Genomic DNA, 21,323 nt, shown 5'->3' with positions numbered 1-21,323 from the left:
CCATACTCTCCCTCAAGAATGAAGGGAGATTGAATGGAGCGTGGAGAAACCTGTTGAGGAGCACTGGAGCAGACCTGGGAAAAATATACGAGCGTGTTGAGAATTCATTTTCACTGGCAGCTTCAGGCAATCAGACTGATTGCATTTTCAAGTGTTGTGAGTCGACACGGGAAAAGTGTTTGGCAGGAGGTCTGGATAATTCCCACGCTGAGCTCTGCTGCCATCTGTTGGATGCTGTTTGCATTTGGCAGCTTTTGTAAGGTGACTGTATGGCTTTCGGGGTTTTTTTGGAGATCGGTCTAAAACAATGTCCAATTTTGAAATGGTCACTTTCAGTGGCGGCTCGTCGGGGGAGGCACAGCCTCCCCATAATAGGCCAGGTAAGTGAAATTATATTATCATGCTGTATGTGTGTCGTTTTCTTTACGTTTTCTGACTAAAAGCAACCAAAAAGCCATTTTAAAGTGGTTAAGCAAATAATAATAATAATAATCGGCAGGGATCCCAGACCAATACAATTAGTGTGCCTCCTCTATTTTAAAACCCACGAGCCGCCACTGGTCACTTTACAAGTGCATTTAAATAGATTAATGACTACCCAATGTTGAAGCTTTGAACATTAAGCTGTTCATAATTAAAGTAGCTAAGCAAAGCGTTCAGCTGCAGTTAGGTATTACACTACAAGCTACTAACAAAAAATGACAACTAAGAAAAATAGTATTTTCAAAAGTACAAGTTTACTGTAGTTTAACTACTTTATTATTATTAGATTAATGTTGCTATTGAAGTTATTAATTTGGTTTCATTCAAATCAGTTTTTGTCTGGATCTCCGTAAGAATGGCAGATGTGAGTCTTTGCATTTAACTTTGTGTTGAATTGTTTATGCTACAAATAAAAGCAAAGGACATTCTAGGCAAGTGTTAGATAATTATCTGTGTAAAAAATAAGAATATCAGCAATGTAGTGCTTTGTCATGCTATACCTTCTTGTTGGAAAATATAGCTTGTCAATGGAAACTCAAAGCTATTTGGAAAACAGTCTGTCAGGCTTCTGTAGATGTATTTAAGTTTCATTTTATAACTATTGCCAACAAGTGTGGTTCTTGCTCCGTTGCATTCAAACCTCTGTTAATTTCACGCATAGACTGTAAAAAAAGATGGACGACGCGTCTCCTATTCCTTCCACTATAGAAAAGTGAAGCCAAAGCATCTCAGTATGGCCGCTGCCATCTTGAGTAAATGACGTCATTTGGAGCCCGAGTCTGCGCAGTAGAGATTCGTTTGGAGCCAGAGTCTGCGCAGTAGTGTCGTGAGGTGGAGCCGCGGTATCAAACTCCCGCAGACCCAATCAACCATAACGACACGCCCCGTTTTTATAGCATCAAATTACTAGCTAAAATCAAACTTATCACAAAAACAAACAATTGAACATATATCAGCGTGATAACAACTACCTTAAATGATCAAAACCATCTTTCGGGAAATTGAATTGGAAGTGTAATACATTTTTTTATTTTGACTCAAGTCCCATTCGTTTACATGGAGAGGGCGGGGTTTATGACCTGTACTGCAGTCAGCCACTGGGGGGCGATCAAAGAGCCCGCAGCTTCACTTTTCAGGACGTGTGAGGCACACCCGATTTCACCCCTACATAGTTCAGTTTAAGTCTGTTGAATTCTGTCATTTTCATCCAGTCAAAGTAAAGAATTGAAAACTCTGGCTGTCGTAGTCATCAACAGAGATCAATCAATAGAGACACTGTATGATGTAAAGACGGGCAGCTGGTATTAAAAATAATGCCTCCGGTTTGCTTCCAAACACTGTGCTTCGAAATGAAATCCTTGAACCTTTGATCTTGCCAGAATCAATCACGCACGATCTAGGACAGAAAACATGCTGCTAATCTTCTTCAAGGGGTCTTCTTCATGGAAATACTATGCAAATTACTTAATTTTAACTACTTTATTATTATTAGATTAATGTTGCTATTGAAGTTATTAATTTGGTTTCATTCAAATCAGTTTTTGTCTGGATCTCCGTAAGAATGGCAGATGTGAGTCTTTGCATTTAACTTTGTGTTGAATTGTTTATGCTACAAATAAAAGCAAAGGACATTCTAGGCAAGTGTTAGATAATTATCTGTGTAAAAAATAAGAATATCAGCAATGTAGTGCTTTGTCATGCTATACCTTCTTGTTGGAAAATATAGCTTGTCAATGGAAACTCAAAGCTATTTGGAAAACAGTCTGTCAGGCTTCTGTAGATGTATTTAAGTTTCATTTTATAACTATTGCCAACAAGTGTGGTTCTTGCTCCGTTGCATCCAAACCTCTGTTAATTTCACCCATAGACTGTAAAAAAAGATGGACGACGCGTCTACTATTCCTTCCACTATAGAAAAGTGAAGCCAAAGCATCTCAGTATGGCCGCTGCCATCTTGAGTAAATGACGTCATTTGGAGCCCGAGTCTGCGCAGTAGAGATTCGTTTGGATCATGGAAATACTATGCAAATTACTTAATTTGAATTAATAAAACCATTCTTATTTAAGTTGTCCCACTGAAATGAACACAAACATGTATGTAAGAAGGTTCCATTTATATTAATTTACCCCCGAAGTTGATTCTGCTCATGTTCCATGAATTGTGGTGATAAAATTTTGATTAAGTGTTGAATTTCCCTTCAGTTTATGAGCTGCATTCAACAGGAAGCTTAGTAAAGCAATAGCGTGCTAGACAAGTGCAAACATATCATGAAAGAGTGTTGGGTTTGTGTTTGTGTACTTCAGTCTTTCATGCATGACATTGTATGGTATCGCTTCACTTCTAAGCCACAGGCACTCACATGCACGCATGTTGATATCTTGGCTTTGCTCGAAACTCTATAGAGTGTTTATTCATGAGCTGATAAACCAGCAACAGTGACGCATTCAGCATATCCTGTTAATCAAAGCATAACGGCTGCTGTGGCTTTTAGCACCTAGTTAAAAATCCCATGCATCTGGATTCATGAAGTAGATATTGTGTGATAGAAATGACCCGGATTATTATCCTAAGTGCTTAAATGCGCATTGAAAGGCGATCCGGTGCTGACATCAGATGCAGGTTGCACTGGGACTATTCCTTGTCTGAGGGAGGGAGTTTGGGGCCAGGAAGTGCATAACATCCCAACAGTGCCATTCCTCTTTAGATGTCCTGTTGTGAAGGGAGAGACAGATTACTGGCGATGTCAAAGCGCTGGACATCATTTCTGAAGAGATCATTGTCATTTTTCCATCTCTAGTCGCCAGAAGATCAAGTCAGGATTGGCTTATTTGGGGTCAATGAATCTTTCCTGTTTTTTTTGTACGTAGGACATCCAGGATACTGCAAAATTCCATTTTAAGCGTAATCCATCAAGCTGAGACATTTTTTTTCGGTGTTCTTCTTTTCACTATTGACCGGTTTTTGATTTAGCATCATGGTACGAATCACGTGCACCATCTCCTTCAGCACAGATGATGAGCCAGTTGGCCGCTCGCGCAAAGGCAGCTTCGACGACCACTACAAGCGCGTGGTGTGGTCAAGAGATGGCGAACATGGCAAGTACCAGGAGGAGGGTGACGATCCGGATGCATACGATGGGACGGAAGACGAAGAAGTGCCCGACATCAGCCTCGCCACGTTTTTTGGTGGCTGCTCCCTCCACGGCGCCAACCACGTCTTTGTGGACAAGAAGTTGAGTGTCCGCCAGGGCTTGTGGACGGTGGTCTTTCTATTGGCGGTCTCCATGTTCCTCATGCAGGTGGTGGACCGTGTCATCTACTACCTGCAGTATGACTACATCACCATGCTGGACGAGCGCAATGCCAGGAACATGACGTTCCCCGCCATCACGCTCTGCAACTACAACTCGTTCCGGCGCTCACAGCTGAGCTACAGCGACCTGCTCTTCATGGGGCCACTGTTGGGATACGAGGACAACATGGCTCCGGGAATCCCTTTGGCGCCGGAGCCCGACAGGCAAGGGTCTCGATTCAGCCTCGCCGAGTTCTTCAATCGCACCCGTCACCGCATGGATGATATGCTGCTGGAGTGCAAATTCGCTGGGAAGGAGTGCGGGCCGGAACACTGGAGAGAGGTAGGACCGGCGTCCATATGGACTTGTAGTAAGCAGGAGTCGAGTTTGGGCCCTCCGGCGCTCAATCCATTCTCGGCATGTTATTGTGAGGGCGGCTGACTTTATTTGCAAGAAGATAAATGGACTCGGCGCACTTGAGGCGTCAGAGAAGATGAATAGGTGTTCTCACTGTATCTAACAGGAATCAGAAGCCATTTATTCTTTGTGTTCAGCGTTGCAAATGAAAACAGCATTTCAGACCCCCATTATTACCCTTTGACTGCTCGTGATTGATAATTATACGGTGTTGCTTGCTTTTGTGTAACGCATTGGCCTGTTTCAAGGCCACTTGAGGGATCTTATTTCTCTAGACTTGCTGCTGAAGTTTTGACATTGTGGAAATTAGTCTCCGGCAAGTATTTGCATAGATTTGTCAGATATGATGACAAGATTATTGTGCATTGTTCTTTAGGCTTTGTGGATAGTGTTTTTGTAAGGATAAAATCCTGCTGTTTGCAGCTAGTTTCTTCAGATTTAACTGTTTTAAGCTTACAATAATTTTTTATTTTTAATATTGTATTTTAATAGCCTAAAAATGTTGTTTAATATATATTTAAATGTACTATTTATTTTTTTATTTTCTATTACCGTATTGTCCCGAATATAAGACGATATTTTTTTCTTGGAAATACAGCTGAAAAAACGCGGTGGTCTTATATTCAGGGTCTAGACTTTGACATGTCAATAATACACCCACAACACTAGGTGGCGCCAAATACGCATAAAACGAGTGTGCCATGAAATCTGTAATGTAATGCGTGTTGTAAAGATCGCGAGTAAAAACAAAAGAAAAAGAAAAGCTTACAGCTGCATGAGTCGTGACTGTCACGTTAGCCTGATGGGACCAAACTCCCTTTGTGATTTTAAAACGTAAGACAGTACCCAGATTTGAAGACTACAGTAAGATTTAACTTCTACTGTTAATAAGATTTTGGTAGGCTACTATTAGATGGATAGCCTAAATGTCCTAATTCAGATGGGCTACCTGTTTTTTTTTTTTTATGGTATATCAAAAAGTGTATATTTTTTAAATGTGATTGTTGGTACATTTTACCAGTTTTTACCATACTTTCAAAACAAAAATTAAAATAGGAAAAATATGCAATATGAAAATAATTGAAGACAAAATGTGTTTTACTGAGAAAAAACAAGATTTGGTTTTTAAAAAGCCTTTTTCCAAAAGGTACATCTGGAAAAAGGGGGGGGGTCGTCTTATAATCAGGGTCGTCTTATATTCGGGCCAATACGGTACTTTTTTCGTAAAAGGTCCTAAAAGGTGTATTATTGTATGGGTTTTCATGCATGAAAATATGCAGCTGCATTATATTTTACTGTAGGAAGGTCCCTTGCAGTGGGATCACCATATTTGGGGCTGCTTGTCATCAAAGCTTTTGCAAACCGCTAATATAAGATGCGAGTTGTCTGTGCAGAGTATCGCTCCAGCGTTCTTCCCCCAAGAGCAGGTCTGAGTTTGCAGCTAATCCCTTTACACTGATGAAAAGAGGGCCGCCTGTCTGTGAAATAGGCATTTTGTTTGTCGTTGTTGCTGATCTCTAGGTTTCTAGCCGCCGAGTCTCCCGTGAGTCGAGCTCTTATTGAGCTGAGAGAATTATGTGGTGCTTCGCCATAAAGGCCAAGAATACATCTGGTAACGCTTACTGAAGAATCGGTTTAGAGCACTTAAGTATATTTAGTCTCCTGCCTGGTAAGTGCATATGGGGTTTTAAACACCACTGGCTGTGCTCTGATAATGGATGTTTATTATCTGATGCCTCCAATGGGATGTATTATCAGCCTACAGATAATCTGCCGTATGCACACAAACAAAACATTCGACCACCATAAATGCTGTATTATATAATCCACATTTAGTGGTTCAACTAGTGTATCAATTCATATCAGCTAGCTGAGTCAATCAATGCTAGTATTCTCTGCTAATCTCGACCTCGCCATTAGTGCTTATTTGCTTATCATTCTTGCGACACTAAGAATGTGAGGTCACTCTGTGCGAGTCTCCATCGATTGACAGATATTTAGAAGAGTGCTGGAGCGGGTCGATAGGAGGCGGGCCTGTGCCAAGCAGACGGGCAGCTCATCTTTCCGTCCCGGGGCAGAATTCGAGTCCAACTTCCTCCAGCTCCATTAGACAGGGATCTTTTTTCACCAACAGAGCACAAGCTCACGTTTCGCTCTTCTGCACGCCCAGCCATGCGGTCAGCTAACTATTGTTCGATCAGAGAATGGAGTCGGTTATGACTAACAAACGTCTGTGTTTGTGACATTTCAAGATTTTCCTTTCTGCATTATTGCTTATACTTACCCTGAATCATTTGTGTTCAAGACATGAATGATACCTAGAATAAAGGTTTACACCGAAGACTATAATAAGTTATAACTAAGGTTTAATGGTGCTGTATGTAATTCTTTTGACTTTACTAAAGCATAAAAATACACAGTTGTTCACATAATTGCTACAGCCAGTTATTCTACTTTGAAATGTGTGTTCCGTGTCAGAATGTCTGTTTTTGTTTTGGTTTGTGTGATTCCACCCACTGCCAATTTACTCAATAGTGTTTAGACACCCGGGTTGCAAGTTGGCAGAAAACACAGCGTATTGCATCCATGTACGTCAGCAAACGAACTGGGTCAGAGATTGCAGATTCGACCCAACCTAAAAGCCTCAGTAACCATCTAAAAAACTCTCTGACCAGAGACATTTTAAAATGTGGATACATCAACTCATCAACTTACAGTGCAATGCTCTTCACCTTTCATTGTCAGTTGCACTCATTCCTCTTGCGTGTCCTCAATCTGGCAACTCACGTATTTTGAATTTGGATTGCAGTACCCATTTCAGCCGCTAGCTGTCAGTATTACCTTTAAAAACCTTTCCAATTCTCTGAAATAGGGAAGACCGTACTATAACAATAACGACACAGAAGAACGATATCATTGCGATCACTCTCAGAATGATTTTGTCCAGCTGATGAACGATAAAAAAGCATTGATAGGCAATCAGAATCCACCGGAGAGTTTGCACATTTAAAACGGCAGATAACATAACTCTAGCAATGTGCCCATAATAAACAATGTCCATTGGTGTGGACGCTAATATAGTTATCATTATAGTTAGGCCTTAAAAGCTGTGCTATCACTTAGCCATTTCCTCAGCAGTCAGATTTAATATTTTCACCTGACCGACAATTAAACGGGCAAAAATTTTACAGACTTGCGTTGAAGAGACTCAAGCATTATCTAGACTAGGACTGGCTCTTTTTTTGAATAGCAACTACTAAATAGCATAGTTTAAGTAGTGTTTTTTATTTTATTTTGTCAGACAGTGTCTAAGCATATTATTTTTGGCGAAGAATCAGTGTTATCTAAACTGCTAAATTGGGCACAAAAAAAAAGACTATTGAGTTCAATACAGTTAATTATAGATGTGGAATCAATAATCGGCTTGTCATTTAAAACTCTTTAAGACAAAGAGTGCGGTGTCTATACTTTATCTGATGCTGTATTTGGTATCTTAGAAGTGTGTGCTAGTGTTTAATTTGACCTTGACTGTATAATCTCAACATGATCTTCATGGTTTATCGGAGGATCGGTGCTGATGACAGCAGCTCATCTAATATTAACAAGGCCAGAAAACACATTTCACACCAGCTTATCTCCAGCCCTGGCTCCGTTCCCTTTATAACCCTCAGAAATGCTTATGCAGCGCTCTGTGAAATGCTAATTCATTGCACGGCCATTTAACGATGATGACCGCGATCGCACTGAAAGGTTCCAGCGTTTGACTGAACGTTTTGTTGGCGTGTATGTGTAGACTTGTAAAATTCCTCCTTTAAAGACTTCATGAATAAAATAGGACTATTGATCAATTTAAAAAAATGTAATCAAATTAACTGTGATTTCCAGATTAATTAATTGAATTAATGCTATACATTAATATTTCATTTGAAATAATAACAAGCCTTCAAATTATGAAAATAAACACCCTTAGGCCCCGAAAAAACATGAACAAACACTGAACGGTTGTCTTTTTATTAACTAACATTAACACAGATTAATATATGTATTGTTCCATGTTCGTTTGTATACCGCGTGCAAGGTTTATGTGCATAGTCCAAGTCTTCTTCTCCGTTTTTTAGTGTATCTCTGTGGCAGAATTACAGCGCCACATACTGGTCTGGCATGTATACTACATCGTTTTGTGTCGGTTTTGTGGTTTCGTGTGGACGCAGATATTTCTTGAGATGAGGGGAAAAAAAGATCGGATAGGGAAAGGCTTCGTGTGGACGTAGCCTTAGTATTTTTAAGGATGTGTGCAGTTGAAAAACATTTCTAATACATATTTAATGCATAATATTTAGGGGTTGCTAGGGTATTGCCCTGAGTGTTGCTATGCAGATCTTAGAGTGTCTCTCATGTGTTGCTGTTTTGGGTGGTTTCCAGAGTGCTGTTCTGACGTTCAACTGGGTGTTCAGGGTGGTTGCAAAGAGTGTTGCTGTGCCGTTGCTAGGGTGTTATAGGTGGTTGCTAGGTGTGGGAGAAGTGACATGCCAAAATTTTATATTTAGGATTACTGTGTGCTCAAATCACTCACTTATGTGAGCAATTGTGATAGTGATGCTTCGGTAAACAGCGCTAATGACCGAGGGAGCTACAAATGACTTTTGTCTGTAATTTTACAGTTTAATGATCATGAGTCTCATTTAAAGAATTAAGATATTTTTGATGAAATGTGAGAGCTCTCAGACCCTGCATAGACAGCAACGCAACTGTAATGTTCCCAGGTCCAGAAACGTAGTAAGGACATCGGTAAAACAGTCCATGTGACATCAGTGGCTCAACTTCTGTTTTGCGAAGCTACGAGATTACTTTTTGAGCGCAAAGAAAACAAAAATAACAATTGATTTAACAATTCTTCTCCCACGAGTTACATCTTCCGCCATTTTGGAGAGTACCCAAGAACGTAATTGACGTAATCAGCGTTGTTTATGTTTGGGGGAGAAAGCGTGCGCATGAACGTAATCTGTGTTATCAGCGTTGTTTACACTTAGGGGAAAGCGTGCGTATGCATTGTGATACTCTCTAAAATGGTGGAAGACGTAACTTGGGGGAGATCAATTGTTGAAAAAATTATCTTTGTTTTCTTTGCGCTCAAAAAGTATTCTCGTAGCTGTGTTGTGCCACTGATGTCACATGGACTGTTTTACCGATGTCCTTACTATGTTTCTGGACCTGGGAACATTTCAGTTGCGTTGCTGTCTATGCAGGGTCTGAGAGCTCTCACATTTCATCAAAAATATCTTCATTTGTGTTCCGAAGATGAACGAAGGTCTTACAGGTTTGGAACGACATGAAGGTGAGTAATTAATGACAGAATTTTCATTTTTGGGTGAACTATCCCTTTAATGTGTATTAGAGTTTCTCTGAACGCACCTGATGTCACTGTTGCTGCCTGAACACTAGAGGGCGCCAGAACACAGAGAATTACACTTACTTAACAGACTCTCAGTCCATTGAGTGCTGAACTTCATCACAACAAAGCATGCACAGGCACAAAAGGAAGAATCAAGTTTATTTGTTTTATGAATGTAAGCTTGTGCAGCCCAATAAAACGGATTTAAAGCAGCACATTGGCTCAAGGCTGCCACAGAAAAAAACACTGTTATTGGATGGAGATTGAATTTTGGAAGTTGAGAGCATGTTGGAGTCAACATGAAATGACTCTATTTACTTTCTTAATATTGTTTCTGGTCTAATATAGCCTGATTCCCTACTCTATTTTTTTTTAAATGAAAAACGTTATAGAAATGTGTTGTAATATGTAATATTATAACTCTCTGAAACGACTTTCATTTTCAACTTTTTTATATATGTCTAGTTCATGTCCAGTACGCCATGAAAGTTTAATATAAATATTTATATTTTTATATTAAATATATCACCATCATCCAATCAATTCCTCCTGAATATATCAAGTCATATATATCTTATTAATATCTTGATGCATTCAAAAATACATTGTATTATAGAATCACGCCATTTCTTGTTGTCTTTATTGTGACACAACAGACAATAAAAATGAAGACTTTCTTTTTACTGCTCGGTGATTTATAGAAGATTTTGCTCCTTTCAGGTGCTCGTTCTTGGTATTTTCACAAGATATTTGAAAGTTCAAGTGCAACCAAATGTGGTTCAGATGAGTCGAGCTGGCGTACAGTCAGTCTGCAGCACAAAAACAATCTGCACGAAGTACCTTTCTGCGAGTTTCATGCCCACGCTTTTCTTGTTCAGAATAGTGCTGTGATGAATGCACCTCGGCTTTGTTTACCGCGGTAAAGCCGGAGGTGTGCGGATGATCTCCATCGCCAACGGCAACGCATTGAAAGCGCATCATTGTATTCTCAGGGTCTTGAGCGAGATGCGCTCGATCAGATCTTAGAAAACTGATAAGTATTCGTCTCTCAGTGACGGCCTTCCCACGTGTGTGTGCAGACTTTGATTTACTGCGTGTTTTCATACCTGTCTGAGGGAGAGCAGGGATGCCGGATGACTTATTTCAGTGATGGATGTGCCGCATTATCTTCAAGACAATCACCAATTAACCTACACACAGCCTGCTATGACGTCCTTCATGGGTTTGTAAGTGCGTGAGAGTTCTCCAGTGACAATCAGATGCTTCCAGCTGTTCGTTAGAGAGCTTATTCATACCCATATCTCAGTTAAGTGTTCATAAGTCATTATTAGTCATTTAAGGCAAGACAATACAGGTGAAAAGTGGAAAAAATTTAAATTTTAGATAATTTTTTTATTAGATATAACCATATTTTTCCCAGTTGATTAATCATGTAATGGCAACTGTTTTATATTATAAGTTCTGAAATATTATGTGTAACTATGCAAACGATCCATTATCTAATTAAATATGCCCTAATTTGCATGCATTTTCAGAACAGAAATCTGAACTTTGGATAAAACTAGATTCAAAATTCTAAACTTGTATGATTTTGTTGACACATTAGAGTTAAAGGTTTTTACAGAGGGGATTTTGAATATCGCTTTTTGTCACTCCTTTTTTTTTTTCAGCCAGAAAAAATCGCCATGTTTTAGGAATATATAAACCAGGCGAATGATACATGAACAACCCTTCCGTGAAAATCTTAACAAATACATATGGGAATAAAACTGCAAAGGTCAGTGTATTTAAGTGCTACCGACATATGTATTATAATTGATATAAACACTTAAATTATTATTTTAGATGGTTTCTTTCCACTACTCAGGGCTCTACGCTTATTTTTCTTTTTAGGAGCACTTATGCTGCTAACTTAAAAAATTTAGGAGCACAGTCAAAAATTTAGGAGCACCTTCTAATCAATAATCCAAAATTTGATTTTAAAAAATTAGCCTTCCCTTTACGAGGTGATATTTGACTCCTTAAAGTGATTTACAGTGGAATTTTGTTTTTACCTTTGTAATGGCATTTTTCTAACTTTATTAAGAGTATGTCATCTTTTGTCAAATTTTTTAAAAATTATATTTTAGAAGCTTTTTAAAAATTCTAATTGATACCATAGAATAAGAACAAGTAGAATAAGAAGAACAAGTTACTAATCAAATGAAATCAGTATTAAAATTAATTTGTAAAGAGGTGGCACAGAAGAACACAAAAGTGGCATGTAGGTGTATTTTCAGACATTTAATGGAAGGTGGAATGAGTGCAATTAAATCCATAAATTCATGGTAAGATTAATGTTTTAAAAAATGTTGAATATAGAAATATTAAATGATTTAAAGAACTGAAAAGATACTTTAAAAATGAAACTAAATCTGCCAGCAGGTGGCGACAAGTCACTGATTTTATCACTGAATCATTCATTCAATTGATTCATTCGAACGGCTGATTCATTCAGGAATGAAGCAAGTGACAGTATTTATGAATGGGTAACCATGAATCACCGACTCACTAGATTCGTTTAAAAACGCAGTTCATTCACAAACGAGACACCGCTGTGTTTGAATGGAGATGAGCAGCAGTTGAGCTGTGACTTTGGTTTAGTGCAGAAGTATCGAATCGGTATCGATATCGACGATACTGCCTTGAAAAATATCGGTATCGTATCGAAAACAAAATAAGGGGTATCGCCCATCCCTAGTATGCATGTATGTGTTTGTTTTTATTTTTTTTTATTTATGGTTTTATTTATTTTATGTATGGTTTTTTTTATTTATTGTAATTATTTTTTTCCATGTGGTGTGTTTGTTCATTGTCATTTTGTTTACTTTGTTGTATTTGGGTGTTTTCACACCTAGTTCATTTGAGCTGTCCAAAGCTCGGATATGTGAACAAACCAAGTGATCTCAGACCCCTCTGAAAGGACCCAAAAGCGAACTGTACGGTGTGTTTGTGAGGAGTTTAATTGAATTAGGTTTGGTTCTTTTAAAACGAACTATATGTGAAAACACCTTTTTACTCTTTGAAGGGCCTTGAAGAACTATATACATTTTATATTTTATTAATAAATGATAAATAGTTTTTTTTATCATTTCACGACATTCAATTTATTTAAGTTAAAGCCTTACTCATTAATAGGGATGCCACAATTCTCAATATAATATTAAACTGTTTGGTACGACATCCACGGTTCAATACTCGATTGTGAATGTTTTGCGTGTAAAGAATTTCCGTGCGTTTTATTTCTCTCAGAGTTGGCTCTGTTTGTTTGTGTCCGTGAGTCTACGCGCTGAGATGAGCAGATGCCTCCCTGCTTATAACATTAATTTGAAAAAGCAACAGACGCCAGACATCTTCCCTTGTAATGAGAAGCGTTTCTAAACCTGTCGTCCAACAAAAGAGAACATTATCATTTTTACTCCACAACATCAGTCAAATGTTTGAAATAGCTTCCTTTTGTAATTTGATGTGGCTTCTTATCACAGAATGAGGCAGGAAATATATTCTATACTGTAAAAAAAGGCTATGTCGATTAGCAATGGATTATAAATATTCATAATTATTATGAAAATACCCGAGATGCCTTGAAGAACCATATATTGTCGCAGTTGAGTGTTTATTTTCTTAATGTTTCATCATTTAAATTCTTATTTTTATTCAGCTACAGCGATAGCTGGATGCTTTTATCCCATAGTTTTGTCCATATTAGGGATTTCCTGGAGCTTCATGAGTTTTATTGCTTCTGTGATGCATATGTGGAGTTTCTGTGCGAGGGCGCCCTCCAGCTTCCTGTATGAATGAAACAGACATTACATAGTGCTCAATAATACCCACTCCATCCTATTTTGGGTAAAAAGAGGAAAATTAATTCTTCACTCAGTGTAGCAGACATTCTAAAGGAGGAAAAAAAAAGTTTTCAGTAAAATGCTGGAGTGAAATTAAATTCAAAGGGCTGTTGGCTAGAAGTGAACAGGATCAGTGAGAGAAGTGATTCAGATATGAGGTCAAGCAGGTGTTGAAATCTATCAGCCACACACATACACATACACACTAGTGTGTGTTTCCTGCAGGGTGAAGTCGACACATCCTGCCTCATTACTCTTGCTCTGTATCTGTCTTGCTCTGTCTGACAACTGCTGTTATCTGCTTTCCCTCCACACACACACACAAACACAAACAAACAGACTGAGGTGTACCTGAAGCCATATTAATAGACCTTGTACAGATTGTCCATGATGTAGACAGGTGGAAAGAGAAGTATAGCTTCCTAAATGTGTTTGTTTATATATATATATATATATATATATATATATATATACAGTGTTGGGGAAAGAACGTCTGAAAATGTACCTACAAGCCACTTTTGTGTTCCTCTGTGCCACCTCTGTAGTACAAATTGATTTATTAATACTAATTCCATATGATTGATAACTTATTTGTCTTATTCTACTTTTATTATATTGCAGGGGTTAAACAAATTTGAGGAAAATTTTTCCTCAGCCATACCTGTACTCACCCAGTTTAAGAGCCGTTTTTTTCTTCTTGTAATTAGGAGCGCTTGTCGCAAATTCTGATAAAAAATGAGCCTTCCTAATACGAGCTGACATTTGACTCCTTAAAGTGACTTACAGGAGTATTTTCTTTTTACCTTAGTAATGGCATCATTTTCATCTGTCAAATTCAAAAAATTAAGTTTATAATCTTTTTAAAATTTCTATTTAAAACAATATGTAGAATAAGACAAATAAGTTACCAATCATATGAAATTAGTATTAATAATTTAATTTGTACTACAGAGGTGGCACAGAAGAACAAAAAAGTGGCTTGTAGGTACATTTTCAGACGTTTAATGAGGCTCAGAGGTGGCATGAGTGCAATTAAATTCATGTGGAGATTAATGTTTTAAATATACAATTTTGAAGAAAGAAATATGATTTAAATAACTGAAATTATACGCTAAAAATTTAACTAAATCCGCCAGCAGGTTGCGGCAAGTCACTGATTTTATCACTGAATCATTCATTCAATTGATTCGTTCGAACGGCTGAATCATTCAGGAATGAAGCAAGTGACTCTTATCATGAACTGACGGAAATCCGTCGTAGCGACGGAACTTTAATCCCTGCTTTCTTGTTTTTCTCTTCAGATTTTAGGAGAAATATGAGCCAGTCAGGTTCTTGACAGAATTTGTGGGATACACCCATCAACACAAACCATCTGAACTGATTTAGGTAGCTATACAATTGAAATACACTTTCTAAAAACAATACATTTCTTTCATACCCCTTTCATTTTGCATAGTAGTTTATCAAGTTTTCCACCAAAATATGATCCTTAGACCCTAAAGGAGAAATGGTGCATGTAGTGATCTATAGTGATATTGTGAAATATTATTGCAATTTAAAAGAACAGTATTTTCAGACGTTTAATGAGGCTCAGAGGTAGCATGAGTGCAATAAAATTCATAAATTCATGTGGAGATTAATGTTTTAAATATACAATTTTGAATACAGAAATATGATTTAAATAACTGAAATTATACGCTAAAAATTTAACTAAATCCGCCAGCAGGTTGCGGCAAGTCACTGATTTTATCACTGAATCATTCATTCAATTGATTCGTTCGAACGGCTGAATCATTCAGGAATGAAGCAAGTGACTCTTATCATGAACTGACGGAAATCCGTCGTAGCGACGGAACTTTAATCCCTGCTTTCTTGTTTTTCTCTTCAGATTTTAGGAGAAATATGAGCCAGTCAGGTTCTTGACAGAATTTGTGGGATACACCCATCAACACAAACCATCTGAACTGATTTAGGTAGCTATACAATTGAAATACACTTTCTAAAAACAATACATTTCTTTCATACCCCTTTCATTTTGCATAGTAGTTTATCAAGTTTTCCACCAAAATATGATCCTTAGACCCTAAAGGAGAAATGGTGCATGTAGTGATCTATAGTGATATTGTGAAATATTATTGCAATTTAAAAGAACAGTTTTCTATTTTAATATATTTTAAAATGTAATTTATTCCTGTGAAGAATTTTCAGCATCATTACTCCCTTAGTGTCTAAGGATCATAGTTTGGTGGAAAACTTTTTAGAAAGTGTATTTAAATTGTAAATTCTAAGACCTGATGAGAAATTGGAAATGTGCTTAATTGCCATTAAAATAATTGTAGTCTTGGTGCAAAATATCTTAGTATTTTTTTGTTTTGGTGGTGAAATAGGACCTTGAAACATGAATTCATTCACCATTATATTTTAAATCTGTATCTGTAAAGCTGATCTGTGTCCTTGTGAGCAACAACAGTGAACGATCCTCTTTTAATATGATCTTTCATGTTGAATTGAATGAGTTTGATGCTTGTTTAAGGCTTGACGTTATTTGACATTACAACGTCCTTATTCATCCATTGTGAATCCTATAAAGCGACATCTACAAAACCACCCCATTTAGTCATTCATTTTTGATGAAACATGTTTTTTTTTACTTCAAAGTCTGACTTCAGCTTCATTTCTATTAGTGTCCGCCTCGCTGTAACAGAGGTTGAACCTGAACACCCTTCAGTGTGACTTTGGAAATGAATCAGGCCCCATTATATAGTCTTCATTCAAATACAATTTTGAGATCAAACAAACTTAAATAACTCCTCATGTGGCAGAAGTGAAGACGGCAGAAATTGCTGATGTTCACACGGTCACCTGAGGTGAAAAACTCTAAAAATAAAATTGAGTTCAAATGTAAGCGTGGCACCGACAGAGATTATTGCATCTGGGGGCAAGACTTTGATGTCCAGCTGTTCTGAAAAACTGATAACACAGACTGCTGGGAATTCTGACCTGTAGCGAGGTTGATGGAGACGTGCGTGTAAGAAGCCGCTGTTTATCTTTAAGAGGCTCTCAGGGAATTCTGAGAGAATGACAGTGCTATTTATTGCGGAGATTGTTTCTGGAGATGTTTCCATACTCATACGTGAGCGTTTGTGAGTTATTGTTACTTGTTTGTTTACGGTTGGTCATGTGGCGGCTGACCCCTGCGGATGGGATCAGTTCAACCCGTCTGAGAGTCATTCATCAGAAGCAGCTCACTTACACACAGACTTGGCCAGTGCTGCTTTCTCCTTGTTTCTCTCTCACTCTGGCTGTTTCAAAACTCTTCAGTTTCATGAGTTTCTGGGGATCGTATATATATGCATCCCACATGTTTGGTTCCTTTTAGAATGTTAGATTGCTTCAAAACTTAGTGAGATACTTTGATATTTCACTCACCATAATTGTCCTAACCTAGTTAGGCACCATTGTGCAGTTTTTATTCTCTATTATTGCTCTTGGTTTGTGCCATTTCTGTCTTTGTTCCTCTGTTCAAATGTGTTAAAAATCCTTTCCCTGTGAATCAGACGGTTTGAATGTCCTTTCAGTTATAGAATATGAACATTCTGCCTTTCAATTCAAATGTTTTGAACATTCTTTTCATTCCGATATTTTTTCTGATGGTTTAAGCATTTCAAACGATTTTTCTCTGAAGTCATATGATCAGGTTCCATCAATTAGAACATTTTCAGTGTCTCAGATTTTGCATTCTTGAATCTAATCATTTGATTTGGAATCTCCCGATCTTGAACATTCATTCTTTTCTCCAGCTGTTTTGAATGTTCTTTTCTCCGAATTCAGCCGTTTGATCATTTTCTGTTGATTAGAACATTTTCAACCGCTTTTCAATTTGAGCATTAACTGAAAATGTATCTCGATTTGAGTGATTGAACATAATTCTCTTGAATCTATTCATTTGAATGTCTATCTCCTGGTTCAAACATCTTGAACCTTGTTTTTTCTTCAGTTGTTCTTAGTGTGCTTTTGAAGGTTTTCTAGATTCAAACGTCTCCTGATTTGAATGTTTTGAACGTTCTTCTAAAATTTTGAATGTTCACTCTCCCGATTCAAACGTTTGATTCCCCGATTCCTGAATTGGAATACTTCAATCATCATTTCTCTAGAATATTCTCTTGATTCAAATGTCACAGCCATTCTTTCCCCTGATTAAATAAACTTACATATGAAGCACACTTTTTTTTTTAGGTGTCCTGATAAATGTTACAGTGGAGCTCATTAGATTTAGAGAAACAGTCTCTCTCTCATTCATATTTTCAGTTTCTGGCTTTGCTCATGATTTATTCTGTCCTCTCATTCACTGCTGCATTGTCTGTTATTTTATTTCTTTTTGTTCATTCTCTTTCTCCTCTCGTTCACCATTCTTTCCGTAACTGAAGCTCGTCGGTCATCATCAGAACTGAATTGTCTCTTTTATCGCATGTGAGAGTCGTCTCCGTCGACAGCTGCAGAGTCTCCGCAGAGGACACTTGGCATTATATAGATATAGGCAGCTTTCCAGATCACTACAGCATACACTAGTGGGGTACTGAGGACTGGGTTTAGTATGCAAAATGTTAAGAGCGGTACGGTCAAACCAGCTGTGATACTAGTTTACAGTGTTTGGCTGAATCTGTTATTTAAATCTAATTAGCTTGGTTAATTTGTAAATGGGATCTCTTTAAAATCTCAATTATTTCTCATAGACAACATTGTAAGTTCATAAAAATTATTCTTACAATATATAATAACGAATAAATAGAGTTTAGGATGAGATTTCAAAGATATCTGAAATTGGGATCAGATTTGCCAAATATCCAATCAAAATTCAATATGAACTCAATTTCTCATCAAACTCTGTATTCTTACAGTATGACAATATTGACTCATTTGTGTCCATTTGTTAGGAATTAAAGATTGAAGTCAGTGAAAAACAAACTTGAACAGACTCCATTGTGGGATGGAAAATTTAAGTAGCGTTTCAAAAGCCAAAGAAATCAAACTTCATCCAATTTAATTTCCCTCAAGGAATACAGCGTCTTTCATTTAGGCAAGAAGTGCTTTACTTTCACTGGAGAAATCAATGAGTTATCATTGTAATGTGTACCATTTCATTCCAAATGGAAGGAGCTGTATAGCTGTTGTGCTTTCTGTTTTCCCTTTGTTCACCGTGAAATAAACCACTCTAGACCCCATCAAGGCTATTTTGGGCTGCAAATGATTTTCCACTTAAAATGCGATCTCAGTTGTGGCTCTGTCATGGTTTTGCTCTTCAAGTCTCTTCCTGAACCCACTTGCCATGTGCTAGAGTTACTGTCACTCAGCTGACAGATTAGTAGCAGATTGGTATTACTTTGAACACAATTTCTGCTTTGTAGGTTTTTAACGTATGTTCAGAATTGTACTGAAAGACCTTCTCTTGTTGTTTTCAGTGTTAAAATACCTTTTTTTGTATCCCAGTGTAATGTTGTGTAAAGAATGCAACTCTTTGGTAATTTGGTTGCCTTTCGACCATTAAAGGTTCTCTTTGGACCTTAGAGCACTGATCCGTTTATACTCATTCTCTTTCTCCTCTCGTTCACCATTCTTTCCGTAACTGAAGCTCGTCGGTCATCATCAGAACTGAATTGTCTCTTTTATCGCATGTGAGAGTCGTCTCCGTCGACAGCTGCAGAGTCTCCGCAGAGGACACTTGGCATTATATAGATATAGGCAGCTTTCCAGATCACTACAGCATACACTAGTGGGGTACTGAGGACTGGGTTTAGTATGCAAAATGTTAAGAGCGGTACGGTCAAACCAGCTGTGATACTAGTTTACAGTGTTTGGCTGAATCTGTTATTTAAATCTAATTAGCTTGGTTAATTTGTAAATGGGATCTCTTTAAAATCTCAATTATTTCTCATAGACAACATTGTAAGTTCATAAAAATTATTCTTACAATATATAATAACGAATAAATAGAGTTTAGGATGAGATTTCAAAGATATCTGAAATTGGGATCAGATTTGCCAAATATCCAATCAAAATTCAATATGAACTCAATTTCTCATCAAACTCTGTATTCTTACAGTATGACAATATTGACTCATTTGTGTCCATTTGTTAGGAATTAAAGATTGAAGTCAGTGAAAAACAAACTTGAACAGACTCCATTGTGGGATGGAAAATTTAAGTAGCGTTTCAAAAGCCAAAGAAATCAAACTTCATCCAATTTAATTTCCCTCAAGGAATACAGCGTCTTTCATTTAGGCAAGAAGTGCTTTACTTTCACTGGAGAAATCAATGAGTTATCATTGTAATGTGTACCATTTCATTCCAAATGGAAGGAGCTGTATAGCTGTTGTGCTTTCTGTTTTCCCTTTGTTCACCGTGAAATAAACCACTCTAGACCCCATCAAGGCTATTTTGGGCTGCAAATGATTTTCCACTTAAAATGCGATCTCAGTTGTGGCTCTGTCATGGTTTTGCTCTTCAAGTCTCTTCCTGAACCCACTTGCCATGTGCTAGAGTTACTGTCACTCAGCTGACAGATTAGTAGCAGATTGGTATTACTTTGAACACAATTTCTGCTTTGTAGGTTTTTAACGTATGTTCAGAATTGTACTGAAAGACCTTCTCTTGTTGTTTTCAGTGTTAAAATACCTTTTTTTGTATCCCAGTGTAATGTTGTGTAAAGAATGCAACTCTTTGGTAATTTGGTTGCCTTTCGACCATTAAAGGTTCTCTTTGGACCTTAGAGCACTGATCCGTTTATACACAATTGAAAGCATTTCTTTTTATTTCAGGCCAAAAGGAGATGTCTCACTCTTTCCTACAAAATAGCAGTGCATGTCCGTTTAAGAGGCTGCGAATATAGGAAAATATTTAGACACTTGCATCAACCCTTTTAGATATTTTTAAATCCTCACCATTATGATGAAATATTTTTAGCCCCTTTCAGCACCAAACAGAATACATCATTGCTCTGCAGCAGCAAACCACACAGAGCTATTTTCCGGGAAAAAAAAGAAAAAAAAACTGCTTGAATTCATCTGGGTTCGTAATAAATTGGTCTTTGGCGGCGAGCCACAGACCAGGTTTTGCCGAATACTAATTTGCGTCTTGATTTGGGTGTTGCTGTAGCTCAGCGTGTGATTGTCCCCACAGCGGAGCCGCATCCTCTTTGATGAAGATGCTTGTAAAAAGCGTCTGTGACTGTTGAACATGTGGGTGTGCAGTCACTGTGGTCCCATGCCAACTTCACACGCCTCCAAAATATGAAAAGATTGAAAAATCATTGCTATTCCTTCTGCCTGCAAGAGCCCTGAAAGCAACAAAAATATTTTTGTTCATCACAATTTTCCCCCCGTTTTTAAAAACATAATCCTGATTTTTAAATAAATATAATTTTCAATTATAAAATATAATGCAAAAATTTAAAGGGGTGGTTCACTGGGTTTTTTCTAGGCTTGATTGTGTTTATGGGGTGCAGTCTAACATGTGTTAATGCTTCGTTTAAAAAAAAAACACATTATTTTTCACATTATTTACCTTTATTCCACACCGCTCTGTCCCTTCTCTGAGAAACGCGCTGATCATTTCCTGCTTTTATGAAGCCCCTCCCTCAGAAATAGGCGATGGGCTCTGATTGGTTAGCTAGCCCAGTGTGTTGTGATTGGCTAAACCGCCTCTAGCAAGCGTCTAAACGTCCCGCCCCTCACCTCAGCGGCATGTGCTCCGGTTGTATTGTAAACAACGGCGTCGTTAATATCGCTTATCAGTTTGAGCCCGATTAAGAAGCAGAGGATATTATTGAAGAGGATCACGCAGAACCTGTGCAAGCAC

At 37.8% G+C, this 21,323-nt stretch overlaps 1 protein-coding gene across 1 annotated transcript in view; it reads left to right on the top strand.

Annotated features, from left to right (window-relative positions):
- Positions 1 to 3,458: 3,458 nt before the first annotated feature.
- The window catches only part of LOC107727129 (acid-sensing ion channel 1), a 68,366-nt gene continuing 50,501 nt past the window's right edge, over positions 3,459 to 21,323 (top strand). Inside the window, exon 1 of the mRNA XM_016536913.1 lies at positions 3,459 to 4,118. Within this exon, the coding sequence (XP_016392399.1) occupies positions 3,459 to 4,118 (660 nt within the window). The remainder of the gene's footprint in view (positions 4,119 to 21,323) is intronic.

This window comes from Sinocyclocheilus rhinocerous, unplaced genomic scaffold, assembly GCF_001515625.1.
Source record: "Sinocyclocheilus rhinocerous isolate Xijiao unplaced genomic scaffold, SAMN03320098_v1.1 scaffold2870, whole genome shotgun sequence".
NCBI lineage: Eukaryota > Metazoa > Chordata > Actinopteri > Cypriniformes > Cyprinidae > Sinocyclocheilus > Sinocyclocheilus rhinocerous.
Note: the sequence above shows the minus strand (reverse complement) of the source record. Positions and strands in the feature narration are given on the sequence as shown.